The following is a 22,152-nucleotide window of genomic DNA, read 5'->3' on the forward strand; positions in this document are numbered from 1 at the left end:
TCCTATACCATAGAGATCATTGGGGACCTTCCGGTTTTCAACAAACTCTGAGGCAAGACAGTAGAGCCCAGAGTGGCACCGGTGGGCAGCGGGAGGGGGCGATCGCTCCTGCCACCTGTAAAAGCTGGCCACCGGCAGAAAAATACAATTCCCGGGATAATGCCTGGAGCTTTAGGCATCATCCCGGTACAACCACTTAAAGTCAAATGACGTACATGTATGTGATTTGGCATTAAGTGGATCATTTTTAAAGCACTCCACAGGAGATGAATTACGGATTTATTTCTATTGACATGGAAATTTTTAATTTGAGTTAGGGGACACTCTAAGCTCTGAGAATATATTGTTTTCATCTCTAACTTAGGGCCGGTTCACACTTGTGCAATGCCAGACATTGCATGTATTTCGCAGCGCACTGCTGTTCACATTACATGCGATGTCTGTGCGGTGCAATATTAACCATAAAGATAGTATGGCTGATATCGCACCACATTTGGTCCAAACACGCACAGGACCATTTTTTTTGTTCAGCCCAGAATCGGATCGCATGTGTGTTCACACATATGCGATCCAATTCATGTCCGAACTGTCAGTTCGCAGTGAGATACGCAAGCTAAAATGGGGGTGTCTTTAACATATAATGACACTCCTCAGCAGTTTGCATATGACAGTGTGAACTGCCGTGCATGACAGGTGCGATGTGGGAACCCGCAGTGGATTCGCAGGGTTCTCGCATCGCACTAGTGTGAACCGGCCCTTAATCTTAAACCACATGAACAACAAAAACAATACTATCACTAGAACTATCTGCCTGATATTTATTTTAATTGTTCCCAGACTTGACAAGGCTGGGCTAAAATTGTGGTTATTATAGCTAATAATCCATTGCAAAGTTCAGTAACCTTCAGCAACAAATCAGGTTTCACGTAAAGTGAATCTGTAACTTACCTCCTTTTGAGGACACCTCCCTTGCTACCGATATTTGCCTTTTCCTTATGCCCCCCCCCCCCCCGTCCTATTTGCCTGTTGGAGTAAAAAGCCCTGTATATGATCAGTGTATATGATCAGTGCTGATACGTATCAGAGCTTTAGCAGGACTAAGGACAGTGCTCAGGCCTGGCCTCCCCTATACTTAGGACTTTAAATGGTGGTTAGGGGCACTGGAAATGTAAGTACCTATGACAGAGGTATCAGACTATCAGGTTAGCCACTTACTTTGCTCTGAATGATTAAACATGAACCCCAGGCTAATATGAAAAAAAGTGTGTATTATGGAGCGAAAAACATGCATCTTATAGAGCCAAAAATAGGGTAATTTAGTTTTCCTGTGGAACCCTTGCTTTTAAATAGGAATATTTCATTTTTATTGTTTCACTTTAAGCCTTATTAAAATCACTGCTCCTGAAAAAAAGGGTAATTTTAAAACTTTTTTTTTGCATTGATACATGTCCCCTGGGGCAGTGCCCAGGTCCCCATACACTTTTTATGACAATAACTTGCATGGAAGCCTTTAAAATGAGCACTTCATGTTTGTGTCCCATAGTACACTAGAACTTTTTGCCTGTTACCGGTGTTCTGGAGCGAACCAAATCGGGGGCGTCTTCGGCCCATCCCTACTCAGTAACAGGGATATACAGGCACTACTAACCTTATGCAATAATCTAAATGTTCAGTCTGAAATTATTATAATTGCTTGGGCTTTATGAAGGAATTCTACTTGCCTTTTATTTTGCTTTTAATGCTTTGTCTGAGCCTAACACTTTAACTTGATTGTAAGAAGTTGTTTGAAGTCTGATAGTTGCTGACAGTCACGGTTTCCTAGTTCCTGAGGGGGCTGTAGCCGTATTAGTGCACCTGTTACAAAAACAATTGAGTACAGTCCATGATGCTGTAATTGGGAACTTCCCAGCAATGGAGTGCCCCTGTGTGGCCCATCTCATACTATAAGCCAATGTCAAGGTGAGCCGTGAAGACAAAAGATAAGTCAAAAGACAGCCAAAGAGTTTACAAGTGCTGCTAGTTATCAATGATAATATGGAAGTTCCCAGCAAAACAACCCTGATGACCATTAGTGGGAGATACAGAGGTTTCCTATCTGTCTCTGAAAATAGAAAACCTCTCTAACGCTTTAAATGCATTGGAAATGTTTACCTTTTATTTAACATTTGGAAACAGCAGGTTCCGAAAGCCACCAGTATCAGCAATAGCAAAGGGATGGTCGGTATAATGACGTAGATTAAATTTGGCATTATTCCTAGAAAATAACAAACAGGAAAATATGAACACTCTAGTTTTCCACCCCATTAAGTATTACAAGCCACAGATTGCTTCACATATCGAATGTTTTTTTGCTTAAACAGCAACACAATTCTATTTATTTCAGCTTTTAAGTGTATTGATAATTAATTAATAATCAGCTGCTATCACAGTTTTAATTACTGCTTTAGGAAACAGCCTGCTCTGCGAGATTCCTTTAGGCTGACAAATATATTATGGGAATATTTACTGCATGCTGCAGTTCTTATTGGAAAATGAAGTAAGCATTTCACCCACACAATTGAATTTTAGCTGAGCTGTCTAAAAATAACAGAAACAAATCACCTGTTTCTATTGCAGTTACATGAGAAGAGTCATCCGGCCTGTCCGTTACATAGGTTCTTTCCGTTGTCACAGGGGATTGTGGGTCTGAAAATCACAAATTGTAGTAAGAATACTATATATTATTATTGTTGTAATTATTACTTTTAATTAAAAAAAATATATATATATATATTTTTAATGCATTATAAATAACTAGAACAATATAACCTTTGGCCTTGTGGAAAATGTGATCGTAGGCCTTACAATAGTTCCTCATTATTGATAACACCAAAAAAATATGCAAACGCATCAAACAATAAAAAATATTAGGAAGGAAGATTTTTCTAGCAAATTAACACAAATAATATCATTTTTATATTGGTGAAATGCAGAGGAGAAATGGGCAGAAGGGCATTTAACTTCAGGCATAGGCGTGCTCACAGGATGTGCCCAATGTGCCTGGCACACCCTATTCACCCCATGTGCATTAGTATTAATGTGCCGGCAGGAAGATGGTAGAGATCTCCCTCCTACCAGCTCTGCCATAAGAGAAGTGTTTACGCTCTTCTCTTTTACTGTGCTGGCAGGGAGATCAATGTGCCAGGGTCATATATATGTAGACACACACACAGAAACACATACTGTGTTTGAGCTTTAAGGTGCACACCCTAATGCAATAGGTTGTGCACACCTATGCCCCCCAGGCAAATACAAATAATATATATATTAGGCTGGTGTCCCATTGGAAATACTCCACCCTCTAGACCTCAATCGAAGAAGGATCCATGGTCAGTGACAGTTGATAGGTGTTATAAAATGATCTGTTCTGGCCTTCAACCACAGCATCTGGGAGAGGGAAGTCTCTCTGTTGCAAAAAATATGTATCCTTTAAGTCAACACTTTCCTTTCACTATGGCAACTAATCCCCGTAGCACCACCAGACACACACTGTGTGGTGCATTTTTGTCCACAAGGAATTGTTTCTACCATGAAAAGATCAGTTGGTTGTGTTTACTTCCCAGGCTTAAAATGCTCAGTCCATTCCTGGTGCAATGAGAGGGAAAAATAAATACATTCTAAGGTCTGTGTAGCTGTTATGCTCCCAGAGCCTAGGCTACCTCTGCTTACCTAATGGCTGCCCCTTTGTGTTACATTGGGAACTTAGTAATATTCGTCCTTTATTTAAAGTACAAGGTATGATAGTCTAAACAAGCCTCAAATCCAGTTACTATGTGATGCACAAGCCTCATAAAAAAAAAAAAAAAGCTTAATTTACTTTTCCCGTGTGACCTAAATACTCCTCATTTGTGTCTTTAATGTTCACCCTCCCAAACACTGCAGCTCACAGTGGGAGGGTTTCAGCAATGAAAGCAGCACTCTCAATACAGAAAGTCATGGGCAGAACTACTGTAGGTGTAGCCAGGTAATGCTTGACAAGCTACATGTTTTTGAATCTTCAACAACAATGCTGAATGCCACCATGGAGAGGAAATTGAAGGATTGTTCCTGGGCTAAGGGCAGTCTGCAGGAGAATATTGTACCTGACACAAAGTAGCAGACTGCTAACATATCATGTTGCCACTGTGCTGGGTGTGCAAAGAGGTTGAGTAATGGACATCTCCTGGTTTCTGGAAATGCCATTATCAAGCCTGGTGTTGTCATCTGATCTTTGGGAAGAACGTCACCGCAGATGACTTCACTGGGCTTCGGGCAGAAAGTGGGAGAAGTCAAGTAATCACCCTAGGAGTCGTTAAGAAGCCACTGGCCATACCGTTCCACACCCTACCTAAGGAACAGTATTGTTTAATGGGATGTCATTCTGGCACCTGTACCTGAGTTAGGAGCGGCTTAATCATTCAGTGCAATACTGGCTTTGGAACTCAACAGTGGCCACTAGAGAAAGATTTGATAAAGATGCTGGACCATTGTCATAGGCAAGGCCCCTTAGACAGGACCTTCCCCAGTATAGGCTTTAGGGATCATTCTCGGTTTGGCTTGCTTATTGCCAATTACATTCTTTATTTTGTAACAGTTTCACATGCCTGTTCAAGTGATTTTTGTCATTTGCATTTTTTTCCTGATTATATCATTGTATTTATTGTTGCAATAATATTCACTTTTCAGCCTTTGTGTGTCAGAGGGCATGGTGCTGTTTTCAGATCCATGGGCACTGGGAATAGGAGCTACAGCTGTATCCTACATGATATGATATTACCTTTAGCTCCACTTCAATTTTCAAATGGTGATCCTGCAAATAATACACTTTCTGTCCCTGGATAGCTACGCTAACTCCTACACTGTATCCAAGGAGGGAGCCACCCAGTCTGTACTTCAAACATGTCTGTCTTTGTTCATCTCTAGTACATGAGGGGGGTTAATAGTTTACACAAAAAGCTGCATCCACATCATCTCACAGGAAGTGACCAGGACATTGTATTTGTGATCAGATCAATGGGTATTTTCTGTACTTGCTAAAACTGTTCTTATCCTAAAAAGATAAAACAAATGCAGCCACCACATCTGCAATATACTTCATTTTGTTCTTGAGTTTAGTTATCCTTTAAGTTGTAGATTTACTCTGGTCTATCAGAATACCTGAAAATGTGCTGATATATAGTAATAATTGAAATTTAGATTATGTGCTCCAACTGCTATTTGATTGATCAGAGACTTAAAGTGGTTGTAAACCCTTACACACCACTTTTACCTACAGGTAAGTCTCTAATAAGTCTTACCTGTAGGTATTGGAAATATCTTATAAACCTGCAAGGTTTAGGAGATATTTACCATATATGCTTGTGCCGACCTCATCGGGGCATGCGCACTAAAGAAAGGTACGACCATGCTGTTTCTATAGGGCCCATGTCGTGACCATCGGCTCCCACACGCACACGCATTGGAGTGACGTCACGCGACTCCGGCCAGTCACAGAGCCATAGTCAGAGCCATAGTCCAAGGTCCCAGAAGGAATAGGGGTGAAGATGGACGCGGCCACCAGCGGGGATATCGTGGACAGTGCGGGCTTCCTTTGCAGGCAAGTGCAACAGAATATTGTCATACATTAAAAAAGGGATCAACTCCAGAGATAAAAATATAATTCTCCTGCTCCACAAGACTCTGGTCCGGCTGCACCTGGAGTATGCTGTCCAGTTCTTGGCACCAGTCCTCAGGAAGGATGTACTGGAAATGGAGCGAGTACAAAGAAGTGCAACAAAGCTAATAAAGGGTCTGGAGGATATTAGTTATGAGGAAAGGTTGTGAGCACTGAACTTACTCTCTGGAGAAGAGAAGCTTGAGCTGGTGACCCCACAATAGGGATAAAACTTTTTCACAAAAGGGAGTTTAACAAGACTCGTGGACACTCATTAAAATTAGAAGAAAAGTGGTTTAACCTTAAACTATGTAGTGGGTTCTTTACTGTAAGAGCAGCAAGAATGTGGAATTCCCTTCCACAGGGGGTGGTCTCAGCAGGGAGCATTGATAGTTTCAAGAAACTATTAGATAAGTACCTGAAGGACCGCAACATACAGGGATATACCATGCAATACTGACATATAATCACGCATATAGGTTGGACTTTGATGGACTTGTGTCTGTTTTTGACCTCACCTACTATGTAACTATGGGCTAATATGCGATGCATACCAACCCATTATGCATTTACTTTGCAGGGGAATGAAGAGGAAGTAAAACCCATCATGGTTTACTTCCCTTTTAAGTCACAGGGTAAGTAGTAAAATAATAAATAGCTCTCAGATGAAGTTTATGTCTGAGCTACCCTGCTACCCATGTCCATCTAGTAAGGCCGGTCATAGATAAAGCAAATTTCTTTCCTGAAACCAGTTGTTGTTCCTGTTAAACCGGTCGAGATTCGAACCATCTATGACTGGCCTGAATAAATGAAATCTTATCCGGATCCCTATTATTTATTATAAGACTCCCCTGTGATGTCATTAACCTACTGCCATAGGTTTTGCTCTAATAATGAAATCTTTATTAAAGAATTTCTTCGGTATAAACTTTTGCACCCATAACAACTGTCAGAAGAAGTCTACTTAAAGAGGGATTCCACCAAAAAAAAAAATATTAAAAGCCAGCAGCTATAAATACTACAGCTGCTGACTTCTAATAAATGGACACTCACCTGTCCCGGGTTCCAGCGATGCCGGCAGCCGAGGCCGGTCGATCGCTCGGCTCTCGGCTGCTGCCGCCACCATTCTAGGTGAGGGAATCAGGAAGTGAAGCGAATCGGCTTCACTTCCCGGTTCCCTACTGCGCATGCGCGAGCCGCGCCGCACAATAGGAAATCTCCGCACTGTCACTGGGACCCGTGTGTGTCCCAGCAGACAGCGCGGCAGGACAGGAAATGGCGTAGACTCCCACGGGAGTCTATGCCCGGAAGTGGGTGAAAATACCTGTCTTTGACAGGTATCTCCACCCCCCTCCCCCCTGAAAGGTGTCAATTGTGACACCGGAGGGGGGGGAGGGATCCGATCAGCGGAGGTTCCACTTTAGGGTGGAATCCCGCTTTAAATACCCACCAAATGAGGTTTAAGTGAAAAGAGGACTTTAAAGCGGGAGTCCGCTGGGACTCCGCGTTTTTTTTTTTTTTTAAAAGCCAGCAGCTACAAATACTGCAGCTGCTGACTTTTAAAATAGTGACACTTACCTGTCCAGCGCTCCCGCGATGTCGGCACCCGAAGCCGATCTCTAGATCGTCTTGTCGGGTGCTGCCGCCGCCATCTTGGGTATGGGAATCAGGAAATGGAGCCTTTCGGCTTCATTTCCTGGTTCCCTACTGCGCATGCGCGAATCGCGCTGCGCAATAAGGATGGTCCCCGCTGCCTCTCGGATCTGTGTGTTTCCCAGCAGGCAGCGGGGCACTTGCGGAAAGGGGCGGGCACTTGCGGAAAGGGGCGTAATCTACGCCCCTTTCCGCAGAGAGCTATCCCGGAAGTGGGTGCAGAATACCTGTACTGTACAGGTATCTGCACCCCCCTCCCCCCTGAAAGGTGCCAATTGTGGCGCCGGAGGGGGGGAGGGTTCCGATGAGCGGAGGTCCACTTTAGGGTGGACCTCCGCTTTAAGCTTTAAAAACTTTAAACAAACCTGTATGTGGGTGTAAGAGTAGTGCATTGGGGGAATGAAGATCATGTTATTAGTTAAAGTGAATCATATTCCATCTGCACAACCATCCTGTTTCTGTTTCTTTTATTCTTTATTTAGGCATCTGTTTGGCCCATACAATTGTTTTAGTATCTTTATTCCCTCAAGCCTGGCTATATAAACTAGCTGTGAAAATCTGCGTTTGAGATATGTCCCTGCTAACATTACATCAAATCTGGAAATTGGATTACAATAATACAGAAGGGAACATTTGATAAACATGGGCAATTATTGTTTTATACTTGATTGCCTTTCCATCTTTATATGCAACCATAAATATGTCCTTTATTATTGAGTTATCCTGTTTCTTGGTGAATCACTAGATACTTGCCGCCCCAGTTGGAAGGCTTTTTTAAGTTTCTTACCATAGTCTGGCTCTGCTCTGTCTCCTAATTCTTTTTCTAGGATATTTTCTGTTAAAGAAAAGAAAATAGCCCAAGAGGTGTAGAAATCCATTAGCTTGCTGTAACAAACAGTCATTTATTTATTATATCATGCCAAATTAACTGCTACAACACCAAAAAGCCTTGAGCTTATTCGATATAATACATTGAATAAAGGCATGTTGCCCGGTTAAGGACTTGTTGACATCCCAGTTAGGCACATCTTTTTGGCATCTAAAGTGCAAACAGAGTGCTGTGCCATTGTTTTTACCTATATGCACTTTAATGATGCAAATTTAAAGTAGATCTAAACCTTAAAGAGATACTGAATTCTGAAAGTGTGTTAAAAAGGACAAGTAGAGGACAAAAGACCAGTCACTGGTATTGCCCATGGTCTTCCTGCAGCTGACCTTTACCCATTACTGACTTAACATGACGTTCTCTGTACTGTGTCTCTGTATGGGATTTGCACCTTGACATTACAGACTCTAGCAAGAACAACAGTGAGCAGCACAATGGTGACATCATCAAATCTCATTTCAAATCCTCTGAGATTACCAGTCAGTGGCAGCAGTGCCTTAGATCTCACATTGCAAATATAAAGATATGAGGCTGTAGGCACCCTCACATAGCAGGAAGTGCACAGTTTTTTTTTCAGGAGGAATTTAGGTCACAGGTGATTTTTTAAGCAACTGCTTAGGTACGATTAACATATCAAGATGTTCCCTATAATATAATCTTCACCTTTTGAGTTTAGGTCCAATTTAACTGGATGCCGATTAGTTTGTGAAAGCACTGTGCATAATAAATAATCATATTTTTTTTCTATATAACACTGTGTTTATGTTTGTTTTCCTTATTTGAATAATAATACTGCTGATCTTCTCCAGCCTATTATTACCACTTTCTGACTGCATGCAATCACTTAAGTATCAGCAGCACCATTGCTCACAACTGGCTTCCTGATACTAAAAACAGTGGGCAATGCCTGTATAATATGATTGGCACAGCCACTGGTGGTCCCCACCATGGTAACACCATGGATCACCAATTATTCTTCCAATGAAAGCTCCAGATTTGCAAGATTTTGGTCCATCCTCTGAAGACATATTGTTGCTGACGAAATGCATCAGAAAGAGGCCTACCAGTGACAATATCACGCACGCCCGATCGCTAACCAATGGTAGTGTTCAAAGCCAATAGCCTGCTGCTCTTTTATTAGACAAAACAATTGCTATCTATGTTTTGTATGAAGGTAATTGTACCCATTTTTTAAATTAAACTCTTTTACATTATGATGGGCTTCACTATGGGAATTTTCCTTATTTGTTATTGTGAGTCTCCCCTATACGATCTGTGATCCATGTGATGGTTACCCTCCTGGATAAACTTTCTGCTGATTGTTTGACCATTATAGTTTGTGGTCCTGGACAACTGGTAAGAAGCCTGAGAGTGACGGTGTTGCTGGTGACGGATACTTTCACTCTGCATGGATCATTCCTTCATTGGAATTTTTTTTTTTTGATATATGATTTTTTGGTGTTTATTAAAATTGAGTTCTATTTTGCACATGGACACTTTTTACATTTTTTTAGGGCAACTGAATGTTATATATTGTTGCGTTATATGGGGCGCTGCTTATTTTCTCTTTGTTATTTATCAACTGGTATCAAGGTTTGTTAAGCGGCTGTTTTTTTTTCCTTATTTACACTGAGCATGGATTTTATGCTCTTTTAGATTTTCAAGATTGCACTGCAAAGTATTAAAGAATCCTGCTTGTTGCAGGTTACCTTCAGTTACCTTCAGTTCCAAGAAGGCACATCTTCTTCATGAACTATGAGTAGCATAACATTTTAATGTACAAAGCTTCCCTGTCCCTGGATACCAAATACAGAAAATGCCTTTTTAAAAAGGTATACTTAAAAAGTGCATGTGTTAAACGTGGAAAAGAGACCTTAAATTGGCCATAGACATTAGATGGTAGTTAGATATCAAACACAATCCAGACACCTGAAACCTTTCTTAGATTTCCAGGGATAATGACAAAAATATATATGCTTGATTCATCTGAGGCTACATCAAAGCCTGGCAAATTTCATGCCAGCCTAATCCTAGAGGGAACAATAGAGAATGGATACAAATTGATTGGTTGCTTTGGGGTTCTTTTTGCTGTCTATAAACACTCATATAGGTAAGGATCGTTGCAGACAGTGGCACACATTATGTCTTTGCAATGTGTCCAAGAGTCAACACTGTACAGCCAGCCATTAAGCTCAACACTTTAACAGGGGTTGCTAAAGTTCACAAAGAACTTATCAAAGTTCTAGCAGTGAATTGAAAACAAAAGTAACAGGTTTTGCCTGTCTACAGTGCTCAAGAATACATTTCCAGTCCAGAATTTCTTCCAGATGATGGAGTAATTTCAACCTTGGAAGTTTCAATCCCTCAAAGATCGCACCATTACACTTGACCTGAGCTGTACCTTTATCGAGAAAAAGCTAGATTTCAGACTTAACCACAGATTGCCTGGTAAATTCTCCAGTAAAAGGTTGGTATTTTGGGTAGAACACCTTTGTCATGTTGCTAACTACCTGGCCTTAAAGGGTACCAGAGTCCCACCTATCTATATCTTTTATGATTTCAATTTAATTAGCTTGGGGCAACCCCTTTTTAATGGAAAGCCAACAGTAATCACTGTTCTCAATGTACCATGAATCTGTATGCGATATTTAGTAGTCATACAACTGGAGACAACTCCATGACTGCCTGTAGCCAAAAGCCTGAAACTATAAGTTGGCCTGCTAACAGGTACCCAAACAGTAAAACTCACAGTTGATGATCAGTCAATTATTTTAATAAATTCTACACTAAAGCATACTCAAGATTTGTAACATGTAGACATACAAACATGAACAAAAAAAATTGACACAATTTATGCCATTATCATAGAAGAGTTTTATGATGGATTAAAATAAAAACTCTTGTTTTTTTGTTTTGTTTTTTAAATGTACATGTGTATTTTCACACATAAACATTATTTATGCTCTTTTGACAAAATGGTCTTTTATCTATGTCCTCCCAGGCAGAACAGCCTTACTCTGTGTCTGCATCCTGTTGACATTTGACGTATCCACGCTGACATTGATTGTAGCAAGAGATACATATGTATGGTCTTTTGATGTTACTCTTATTTCTTCACAGACATTAACCAGAAGATATCTTCATTAAGCTGCAGGGTTGTATTTGTACTGTCTTGGCTGAGCTAATGTAATGCTGTATTTCAAGAGATCAAAGGGAGAAATTGGGGGGGGCTAAGCAGACATTGTCTGTTATCACATATATGGATCTATGTGACAAATACATCATCAAGTGCAGATTTTTATTAAAACAGGCAGCAGATATAGAAATTAACTTAATAGGTATCTATGGCAGCAGCTCCTGGAAACAGTCAATCTTTGCATGGCTGCTTTGACATCGGGGTTTAGGCTTCACTGCCAGCTCTCCACTGGAGGTTAATATGCTGAAGGCTATAAATCACTCAACAGTTTTTTTTTCTCAGACGTAAGAAAGAAATAATTCTCTCTTTTTTTTTTTTTTTGTAGAGAACATCTTTTACAATAGGCAGAAAATGATTGTATTCCACATACCTGGTGGGTATTTGCATATAAAATTGTGCTTCATGTTGCACCGGTCATCATTCCACTGATACATGTATGGTCCTCCTATTCCGGGGTTAGCAGTCGGCTGATGGTACATGACCACACACGCTTCACTGCCACATGATGGTTCATCTGCATACCAGTTCCTGTCAAAATGCATAAACAGGTTATTATCCTTGGTTTTAACACTGTAAAGACCAATATTAAAAGCAGAATAACCTATACCAGCAAATCAGCAATTATATGGCATTATGCTCTTATTTCTAAATTTACAAAAAATATGAAATCTTATTAGTTATGTATAATACTCTGTCTTGTTTTATTGGAAAAAAAACCTGCATATGTAGTTTTAACCACTTGCTAACAGTAATACACCTTTTACAATACCCCATTCCATATGAATGTATTAAAAGAGAACTAGGAATGTGCACTTCTGTTTGTTTCTAGTTATCAGCTCCCTGTGAAAATAACAAATTAGTCGTATGCCACCAGGGCTGGTGCAAGGATTTTTGACACCCTAGGTGAAACCTCATTTTGCCGCCCCCTTGGCTCCACCCCTGACCCCACCCCCTTTGCCCTGCCCATGTATACCCCACCTTTTTAATGAAGCGCCCATCAATGCAGCCTACCAATGAATGTTTGCTTGCATTCATTCAGGAGTTGGGACACAGATACAGTCCTCTGCCAACGCTGCGCCTCTGACACTTTGTGCAAACGGAGCAGTGGCGGCCTGGTGATGCTGAGGCTAAGTTGCTTGCTGCAGAGAGAAAAGAGTAGAACACCAGTGGCCAGGTGCCCCTAGGCAACAGTGCACCCTAGGGGGCTGTTTAGTTTGCCTAGTGTTAGCACCGGCTACATAACTTTAAATCTCCATGGTTGAGCACTCAACTGCTACCCTCTTCAGCTGCAGAGGCAGCAGCAGGTAGTCAATATTTTTGTTTATTTAAGCCCCCATACACATGATCAGAGCAAAAAATATTGCTTTTGAATCAATCTTACGATAATCTGATTGTACACAGCGTTCCAGAGCCAATTATGATAGTTCATCTGATAGATACGATTGGACATGCTTGAAAAATTTCTTCGTACGATACCAGATTGTATGATTTCTGCACTTTTCCCACACCACATGAAAATACAGAAATTTATGGGATCCATTGATTTTTTTTTTTTTTAATGGCATCCCCACACATGCAGCAAACACACCCACCAAAACAGACCGCACTGCAATATAATGCAGATTGGTGTGAAGCGATTTCAAAAATCAAATTTTATTGCACGTTTCACGCAAACACGGCTGCCCATTGATATTAATAGGCTTCCTTAAGCTTCCTTAAGTGCCGGTTCACACTAGTGCGATGCGAGAACCCTGCGAATCAACTGCGGGTTCCCGCATCGCACTCGACACGCACGGCAGTTCACACTGCCATATGCGAACTGCTGGGGAGTGTCATTATATGTTAACGACACCCCCATTTCAGCTCGTGTATCACACTGCGAACTGACAGTTCGGACATGAATCGGATCGCATATGTGTGAACACACATGCGATCCAATTCTGGTCCGAACAGAAAAAAGGGTCCTGTGCGTGTTTGGACCGAATGCGGTGCGATATCAGCCATTCTATCTGTATGGCTGATATCAAACCGCACAGACATCGCATGTAATGTGAACAGCAGTGCGCTGCAAATTACATGTGATGTCTGGCATCGCACAAGTGTGAACCGACACTAAAACACGATACGTGGGAACACAGACACTCTAAAACACCTCGGGGGGAGCAAGTCCTCAATAAAGTGAAAAGGGAATGTGACCCCCCATCACTACACATGGGGTGACCCCATTATTCCATATCAGTACACATGTAGTGACCCTACATTTATACATAGCGGTGACCCCACATTAATATACAGGGGTAACCCTCATCACTACACAATAGTTGACCCCCATTATTACACATCACTACACAGGGGTGACCCCACATTATTACACGGGGGTGACCCCTTAATTACTGCACAGAGTTGCCCCCATTATTACAGATAACCCCACATTAATACACAGGGTAGACCCCTCCATCACTACACAGGAGGAACCCTATTATTACATATTACCACACAGGGTGACTCCCCCCCCATTATTACACATCAGCGACCAAAAGTAGAGAAAGTTGCATAGAAGTGATAGTGGGAGGACTGAACCATATACAGGTGGGGGGGGGGGGGTGTCCTGGCACACACTTACCCCATGGTGATGGGTAGTCAGTCAGCTGCGGATGACAACCAGCTAGAGGACTCCGTGTCTCTCTGGCTCTCAGGAGATCACACATGCAGCTCTCATCAGTGGATTCCCACAGAGCTCCAGCTGGCACCAGACTGAATAGGATCCCGGGAAGGAGAGGTGAAGTGTGCTCAGTCCCCCGCCCTCCCCCTCCTCCTACAGTGATCAGTGTTAGTGGATATCTGTTCTCCGCTATGATGTACTGTGGATGAAGTGAGAACACCAGCAAAGAGCATCCCCGGCATCCCTTTAGATGGGTCACAGGCAGCACCAGAGTTCTCCACCCGCAGCCACTGCACCTCTGAGACTGTACAGAGGGCCTTGGGAGCGGCTACCTGCTGTGTTGAGACGGACATAGTTGCTGGCTGCAGACAGAGGGAAGAGGGCCACCAGTGGCGGGGCGCCCTAGGCTGAAGTGCGCCCTAGGCGGCTGCCTAGTCCGCCTAGTGGTAGCACCGGCCCTGTATGCCACGTACACACAATTGGACTTTCCGCCAACAAAACCGTGGATTTTTGTTTAAAGGTTGTTGGCTCAAACTTGTCTTGCATACACACAGTCACAACAAATGTTGGCCAACAATTACGAACTGGGGAATACGGTGATGTACATGACGCATGACGAGCGGAGAAAAAGGAAGTTCAATAGCCAGTGCGGCACCTTCTGCTTGATTCCAAGCATGCGTGAACTTTTGTACAACTGACTTGTTTAGGCACGATCCGACTTTCGGACAACAACGTTTTGTTGGCGGAAAATTTGAGGACCTGCTATCAAACATTTGTTGCCAGAAAGTCTGACAGCCAATGTTCGATGGAGCATATACACGGTTGGACTTTCCGAAAACAAGCTCACATCCAACATTTCCCATCAGAAAATCTGATCATGGTTACACGGCATTAGAGTTGTAGTCAAGTTAGGTGACCCTGCTAAATTTGCCATAGAAATCTAAGCTTCCTTGGAATAGAAATTTGAACCTCAAAATGCATAACAAAGATGTAACCCATCTTCCCCAGGTTTTTGCTCTCATACAGACAATAAACTATCCAATTACCTAAAATCCCCTTTATATAATTAATATTCTAGTGCTCTTCAAACACTAATTGTAACTATAAACATATGTAGCTTCCTTTAGTGTGCTATTAGTGTCAGAACAGGTATTATATATTCTAACTCATGTCTAAACCCTGTGAGTCTTTGAATCTGGGTCAAGGATAATAGATTTTAGGACAACATGACTCATACAGACAGCTCTCTGGTGCCTCCTCCTAGTTCTAGAAATTTGGAGAATGTTCTAAAGACTAGAAGGCGGAGGTTAGGAGGGTTGTTCTACATATTTCGGAGAGCTTAGCCAATCCCCAGGTGGTGGGCCTGGCAGGGTACTAAGTGAACCCTTAAATATAGCAGGGTTGTCAGGTGGTAGATGGCAATGCCGTGCTAAGGAGGCTGTCAGTGGCCCTTAAGGCAAACCCCTTAGTCTGGGGGGCGGGGATGCTCTGGCTCAGGCCGAGCTTGGGTGCTGGCCTGGGAGGATCCTGACAACAGGAGAAGCTTGGAGAGAGTCCTTCCTGAGAGGCAGCAGGAGGAGAGTGTGAGTGTCAGGAACTTACCAGCAATGGACAGGTACAGCTGCGTGCACACAGGCGTCGGCACGTGTTTTCTGCGCGTTCGCGTACGCGTTCGCGTGCGCGTTCGTTTGCGCGTTAGTGTGCACGTTCGCGAGTGGCGTTCGTGCGCGCGCTCGTTCACGTGGTCGTGCGTGCGCTCCTTCCCGCCACTGAGCGTTTAAAGGTTCCTCAAGTGCGCCGGTACGGCGCTGTTTCGTCTCAGCTTCCGTGTGTCTGAATATCTGATCCTGAACCCGATTACCCTTGAATACCTGATCCTGAACCTGATTACCTGCTACCGTTATCGACCCGGCTTGCTTGACTTCTCTGCCTTCTCCAATCCCGACCCGGCCTGCCTGACCTCGAAACCTCTTCTGCTTGTGATTCCGTTGCCGACCTCTGCCTGTTTACCGACACCTCTTCTGCCTTCCGTTACCACCAGTCTGCTTACCTTCTGACCCGGACCGTCTGACTCTTCTCCAGCCTGCTGCCAGTTCAATCTTCGGCTTCTGAAGCTACTGCCTGCATTTCTCAGCTTTCCAGCAACCTGCAGTCCACTCAGCCTTCAGAAGGATCTCTGCTCTTCTACCAGCTCCAGCGGTCCTATCCAGCAGGCCCTCCTACCCACTGTGCTCTCGAGACCGCTGTTCCCATTCCAGCGGCTCCTGAACCAGCGCTGTAAGAGAGGTCTCCTCCTACAAGTCGGGCTTCCACACCTGGACTCCTAACAGTACGAAACAGCCATGACTGAGCCCGCAGGAGAGACCTCTCCCATGAAGGAGATCTGCACGCACCTGTCGGCCCTTACCCAAGCGGTAAAATCGCTTCAGGATAGCTACGCCAGGCTTGAAGGACAGGTCCAGGACCTTACAGATACTGGTCACGTGGCTCCTGCTCCTTCCTCCCTATCAGCACAGCCCGTCGCCTCACCATCCGTTGTCATGCTTCCACCTGAACCAAGGGTACCCATTCCGGAAAGGTTTTCTGGGGATCGAACCAAATTTCGGGCTTTTCGGAACGCTTGTCAACTCTATTTTGCCCTACAACCACGGACTTTCTCCCTGGAAGCCACGAAGGTAGGATTTGTAATCTCCCTCCTACAAGGAGAACCGCAAACCTGGGCCCACCGTTTACTTGAAGGAGATTCAGTCGCAACCTTCTCTCTGCAATCCTTCTTTGAGGCCATGGCCCAGCTTTACGAGGACCCCCAAAGGACTGCCACGGCTGAATCTGCTCTGTTTGCGCTCCAGCAGGGCCGCAGACCATCTGAGAATTATGTCTCGGACTTTCGACGCTGGAGCGCAGACACGGAATGGAATGATGCGGCTCTAAGGCATCAATTTCGCATGGGGTTATCCGAAGGACTTAAGGACGAACTGGCTCGAGTCGGTATACCAGAAACCCTGGAGGCCCTGATCTCCTTGGCAATCCAGATTGATCGCCGTCTCAGGGAGCGAAGATCAGAGCGCTCCGCCCAGCAAGCCCGTCCAGTCTGGATGACAGCGAGAGCCCCAATGCCTGCTTCTCGCTATGTACCTCCGTCCAGCCCTATTCCGCCCTGTACGGCTCCTGACACCTCCGAGCCCATGCAATTAGGACTAATGCGCCCCGCTTTGCTTCCAGAAGAGCGTGCACGTCGCCGGCAGCAGAATCTCTGCCTCTACTGCGGTGGTTCGGGTCACTATGTCTTTAATTGCCCTGTCAAGACAAGTAAGTGTCTACCTTCTACTTCTACCAGTCTCTCTGCATTGACTGCCAATTCAACCCACCTTGCTGTTCCTCTCTCACTACAGCTCCAAGGAAGGACGGTGACAGTCAACGCTATCATTGACTCCGGGGCATGCAGCTGCTTCATAGACTCCACCTTTGCGGGCCGACAGGGCATCCCGTTACGAGGCAAGGCTCATGAACTCTCAGTTTTCCTGGCCGATGGGTCTAGCATCAGTTCTGGAAAGGTAATTCAAGAGACTCTTCCTCTACCTGTCACTATCTCCTCTCAACACAAGGAATTCCTGACGTTGGATGTCATCTCCTCTCCAATGTTTCCGATCATTCTGGGCATACCCTGGCTCCAAGCCCACAACCCCTACATCAATTGGGATACCAGAGAAGTCACATTCCCATCTTCCTATTGCTTGAAACACTGCCTAACAGATTCCACCAAGCCTTCTGCCACCCTTTTATGTGTAGACTCTGATCAAGACCTACTGCAGACTGTGCCCAAGCACTACCATGACTTTATTGATGTGTTCAGTAAAAAGGGAGCAGACACTCTACCTCCTCATCGTCCCTATGATTGTCCGATCGAACTACTCCCTGGGGCCGAGATTCCTTTCGGACGCATATTCCCTTTATCAGAAAAGGAGCAGGGGGCACTGAAGACCTACTTGGACGAGAACCTAGAGAAGGGGTTCATCCGTCCTTCAACTTCCCCAGCAGGAGCTGGAATCTTTTTTGTCACTAAAAAAGATCAGTCCCTCCGTCCATGTGTGGACTATAGAGACTTAAACAAGATTACGGTTAAGAACCGCTACCCCTTACCCTTGATACCCGAACTCTTCCAGAGACTGAGATCCGCTAAAATATTCACCAAGTTGGACCTAAGGGGAGCGTATAACCTAGTTCGCATCCAAGCCGGGCATGAATGGAAGACAGCCTTCCGGACCCGATTCGGTCATTATGAATATTTAGTGATGCCCTTTGGGCTCTGCAACGCCCCGGCCACATTTCAACACCTAATCAATGACGTGTTCAAGGATTTCCTCGACGTGTTCGTGATTGTCTACCTGGACGACATTTTAATATTTTCCAACTCTCTTGATCAGCATCGAGAACACGTCCGTAAGGTCCTAGACCGCCTTCGCCAGCACCGACTCTACGCAAAGGCTGAGAAATGCGAATTTGAGTTACAGAGCATCCGATTCCTGGGACTAGTGATCTCCCCAACGGGCATCAGGATGGATCCCCAAAAGGTGTCTGCTGTACTAGATTGGCCAGCGCCTCTGGACAAGAAGGGTGTACAACGCTTCATCGGTTTTGCGAACTTTTATAGGAAGTTCATAAGAGACTTTTCAGCTATAATTGCGCCCATCACGCAACTGACCAGACAAAACTCCCGCTTCTGCTGGACTCAGGAGGCCCAGAGTGCTTTCGAAAAACTTAAAAAACTCTTCACGTCCGCCCCAATTCTCAGCCATCCGGACCCGTCTCTACCCTTCATTCTCGAGGTAGACGCCTCTGAAGTGGCCGTAGGAGCGGTCATCTCCCAACGTCGAGGCAACAAGGACCTAATGCATCCCGTGGGGTTCTTCTCCAGGAAACTCTCTCCCGCAGAGAAGAATTACGACGTAGGCGACCGAGAGTTGCTCGCCATTAAGGCCGCCCTGGAGGAGTGGAGATACCTATTGGAGGGCGCTGCTCACCCGGTACTAATATACACCGACCACAAGAACTTAGAGTACCTACGGTCTGCCAAGCGACTGAGACCCCGACAAGCCCGCTGGGCCCTGTTCTTTTCACGTTTCTCCTTTCACATCACGTACCGGCCCGGATCGAAGAACGTGAAACCGGATGCGCTGTCACGGATGTATGACAATCCCAAGGACTCATCTGTTCCTGACACCATCTTACCTGCCGGAAATTTTTTTACTTTTACAGCCTGACCTCCTCTCTCTGATCAGAGAAGCATCCTCTGACTCCTCAAGACCCCCCGGAATCACCTTAATGTCCAGAGATGGCTTGTTCTGGAGGGGAAGTCAAATTTTTGTCCCCAAAAATGTCCGAGTTAAGGTGCTGTCCCTTCTTCATGACCACCCACTGGCAGGCCACTTTGGGGTCCGTAAGACCCTTGATCTGGTACAAAGCACGTTCTGGTGGCCCAATTTGAAGGACTTTTGCGAAAAGTACATCAGCTCTTGCCCCGTCTGTATCCAGAACAAGACACCCAGGAACCGGGCTTGGGGACTGCTGAAACCCCTACCTGTACCCGACAGACCCTGGAGAATGATTAGTATGGACTTTATTGTCGAGCTTCCATGTTCTGAGGGATGTTCAACTATTTTTGTGGTTGTAGACCGGCTATCCAAAATGGCCCACTTCTCACCCTTAAAAGGCACCCCATCTGCTGTGGAGACTGCCCACGTGTTCATTAAGGAGATTGTGAGGCTACACGGGATTCCAGCGAATATAGTCTCCGACAGAGGAGTGCAGTTCACCTCACGCTTCTGGAGGGCCCTGTGCGAGATCCTGAAAATTGAGCTGGCACTGTCCTCGGCCTATCATCCCCAAACTAATGGGCAGACAGAAAGGACCAACCAGACTCTTGAACAATACATTAGGTGCTTCACATCATTCGTACAGAATGATTGGGTGTCCCTGCTGCCTTTGGCAGAATTTGCCTACAATAATGCTTGTCATTCGGCCACCGGTCAGTCCCCTTTTTTCGCCAATTATGGCTTTCATTTAACCTTTTTGCCTGATTTTCTTCCAGAAACCTCAGTTCCAGCGGTCCAGAAGACAGTGGATTTCCTCAGCCACAATAACCGGGTGTTGCAGGAAGCAGTGGCCAAGGCCCAGGCAGACAGTAAGAGAGCCCTTGACCGGAGAAGAAGAGGGGAACTGATCCTACAACCTGGCGACCAGGTATGGCTTTCTACCAATAACATTAAAATGGCTTGTCCCTCCAGGAAACTTGCACCCAAATTTATGGGACCATTTCCGGTTAAGAGGAAAATTAATGAAGTTTCCTACGAGCTAACCCTGCCTGAGTCGCTTAGGATTCACCCTGTGTTCCATGTGTCACTGCTGAGACCTGCCACCCCTGACCCCTTTCCTGATAGAGGAACTAGACCTCCAGAACCCATCTTAGTGGATGGAAACGAGGAGTACGAGGTGGAGGCCATCCTCGATTGCAGAAGAAGACAGGGACGTATCCAATTTCTGATCAAATGGAAAGGATTTGGGCCAGAGAACAATTCCTGGGAACCGAACAGCAATATCCATGCCAGGCGGTTAATTCACGCATACTTGTCTGCCCATCCAGAAAAGAGGAACCTGTTGGGCATCCGGAGGCTGCCCCTTGGGAGGGGGCAATGTCAGGAACTTACCAGCAATGGACAGGTACAGCTGCGTGCACACAGGCGTCGGCGCGTGTTTTCTGCGCGTTCGCGTACGCGTTCGCGTGCGCGTTCGTTTGCGCGTTAGTGTGCACGTTCGCGAGTGGCGTTCGTGCGCGCGCTCGTTCACGTGGTCGTGCGTGGCGTGCGTGCGCTCCTTCCCGCCACTGAGCGTTTAAAGGTTCCTCAAGTGCGCCGGTACGGCGCTGTTTCGTCTCAGCTTCCGTGTGTCTGAATATCTGATCCTGAACCCGATTACCCTTGAATACCTGATCCTGAACCTGATTACCTGCTACCGTTATCGACCCGGCTTGCTTGACTTCTCTGCCTTCTCCAATCCCGACCCGGCCTGCCTGACCTCGAAACCTCTTCTGCTTGTGATTCCGTTGCCGACCTCTGCCTGTTTACCGACACCTCTTCTGCCTTCCGTTACCACCAGTCTGCTTACCTTCTGACCCGGACCGTCTGACTCTTCTCCAGCCTGCTGCCAGTTCAATCTTCGGCTTCTGAAGCTACTGCCTGCATTTCTCAGCTTTCCAGCAACCTGCAGTCCACTCAGCCTTCAGAAGGATCTCCGCTCTTCTACCAGCTCCAGCGGTCCTATCCAGCAGGCCCTCCTACCCACTGTGCTCTCGAGACCGCTGTTCCCATTCCAGCGGCTCCTGAACCAGCGCTGTAAGAGAGGTCTCCTCCTACAAGTCGGGCTTCCACACCTGGACTCCTAACAGTGAGTACTACAGCACAGTGCAGGGACTTACAAGGGGAAAGACTGCCACATGTAGCAGATCTCTCATGCAGAGTCTTCTTTAAACCTTGCTCTGGGAGAACTCCAAAAAGTCAGTCGGGTAGACTGGTGAAGCAAAGTAGCCAGGTGGGCTGGTAAAGAGGCAGCAAGGTTGACTGGTGAAGAGGCAGCCACGTGGACTAGCATTTCCTCAGTGGTAGAGCTGCGACCAGTGTTTACAGGGGAGTTGAAGGTGCTCCAGGATGCAGTTCACAACATATGGTGCTACTTTCTAAAGGGACTGAGAGTTCTTAGCCTGTAAGGGGCTGTTGCTGATCTAACAGAGACTGTTAGCTGTACAGAGAAATCAATTGAAGCCCTACAGAGGATCGAGTTGAGCTGTATATAGGGAGGAAGTTGTCCTTTGTGTTGTCACTATCAAGTTGGGAGTCCTATAATTTAAATCCCCATCTAAGTTATTACCTCCTTATAAAAACACAAAACAAAGGACTGTTCACTGTGTCTGGATTAAAGTTGGAAATATGATGTGCCTGGCTGTGGGGAACCTTGTCACCTGCAACCCTTACAAGGGTGATGCTACACATACATAAGTACATTGCACATTACATTTAATTTTTCCCGCTTTC

At 45.1% G+C, this 22,152-nt stretch overlaps 1 protein-coding gene across 3 annotated transcripts in view; it reads right to left on the reverse strand.

Moving 5' to 3' along the window:
• Positions 1–22,152, reverse strand: part of CHODL (chondrolectin) — a 170,012-nt gene that overhangs the window by 13,044 nt on the left and 134,816 nt on the right. Inside the window, exons 3-7 of one of the 3 annotated variants that reach the window (XM_077480051.1) lie at positions 11,777–11,934; positions 8,112–8,159; positions 2,602–2,685; positions 2,152–2,254; positions 1,728–1,854 (exon numbers count right to left, since the gene is read on the reverse strand). In XM_077480051.1, the coding sequence (XP_077336177.1) occupies positions 1,809–1,854; positions 2,152–2,254; positions 2,602–2,685; positions 8,112–8,159; positions 11,777–11,934 (439 nt within the window). In that variant the 3' untranslated portion in view covers positions 1,728–1,808. Of the gene's footprint in view, positions 1–1,727; positions 1,855–2,151; positions 2,255–2,601; positions 2,686–8,111; positions 8,160–11,776; positions 11,935–22,152 lie in introns of those variants that run through there. The other 2 variants (XM_077480050.1, XM_077480052.1) reach the window with 2 other exon arrangements.

The sequence above is a fragment of the Lithobates pipiens genome, unplaced genomic scaffold (assembly GCF_037356315.1).
Source record: "Lithobates pipiens isolate NorthernLeopardFrog02 unplaced genomic scaffold, aLitPip1_a1.2 Scaffold_16, whole genome shotgun sequence".
Lineage (NCBI taxonomy): Eukaryota > Metazoa > Chordata > Amphibia > Anura > Ranidae > Lithobates > Lithobates pipiens.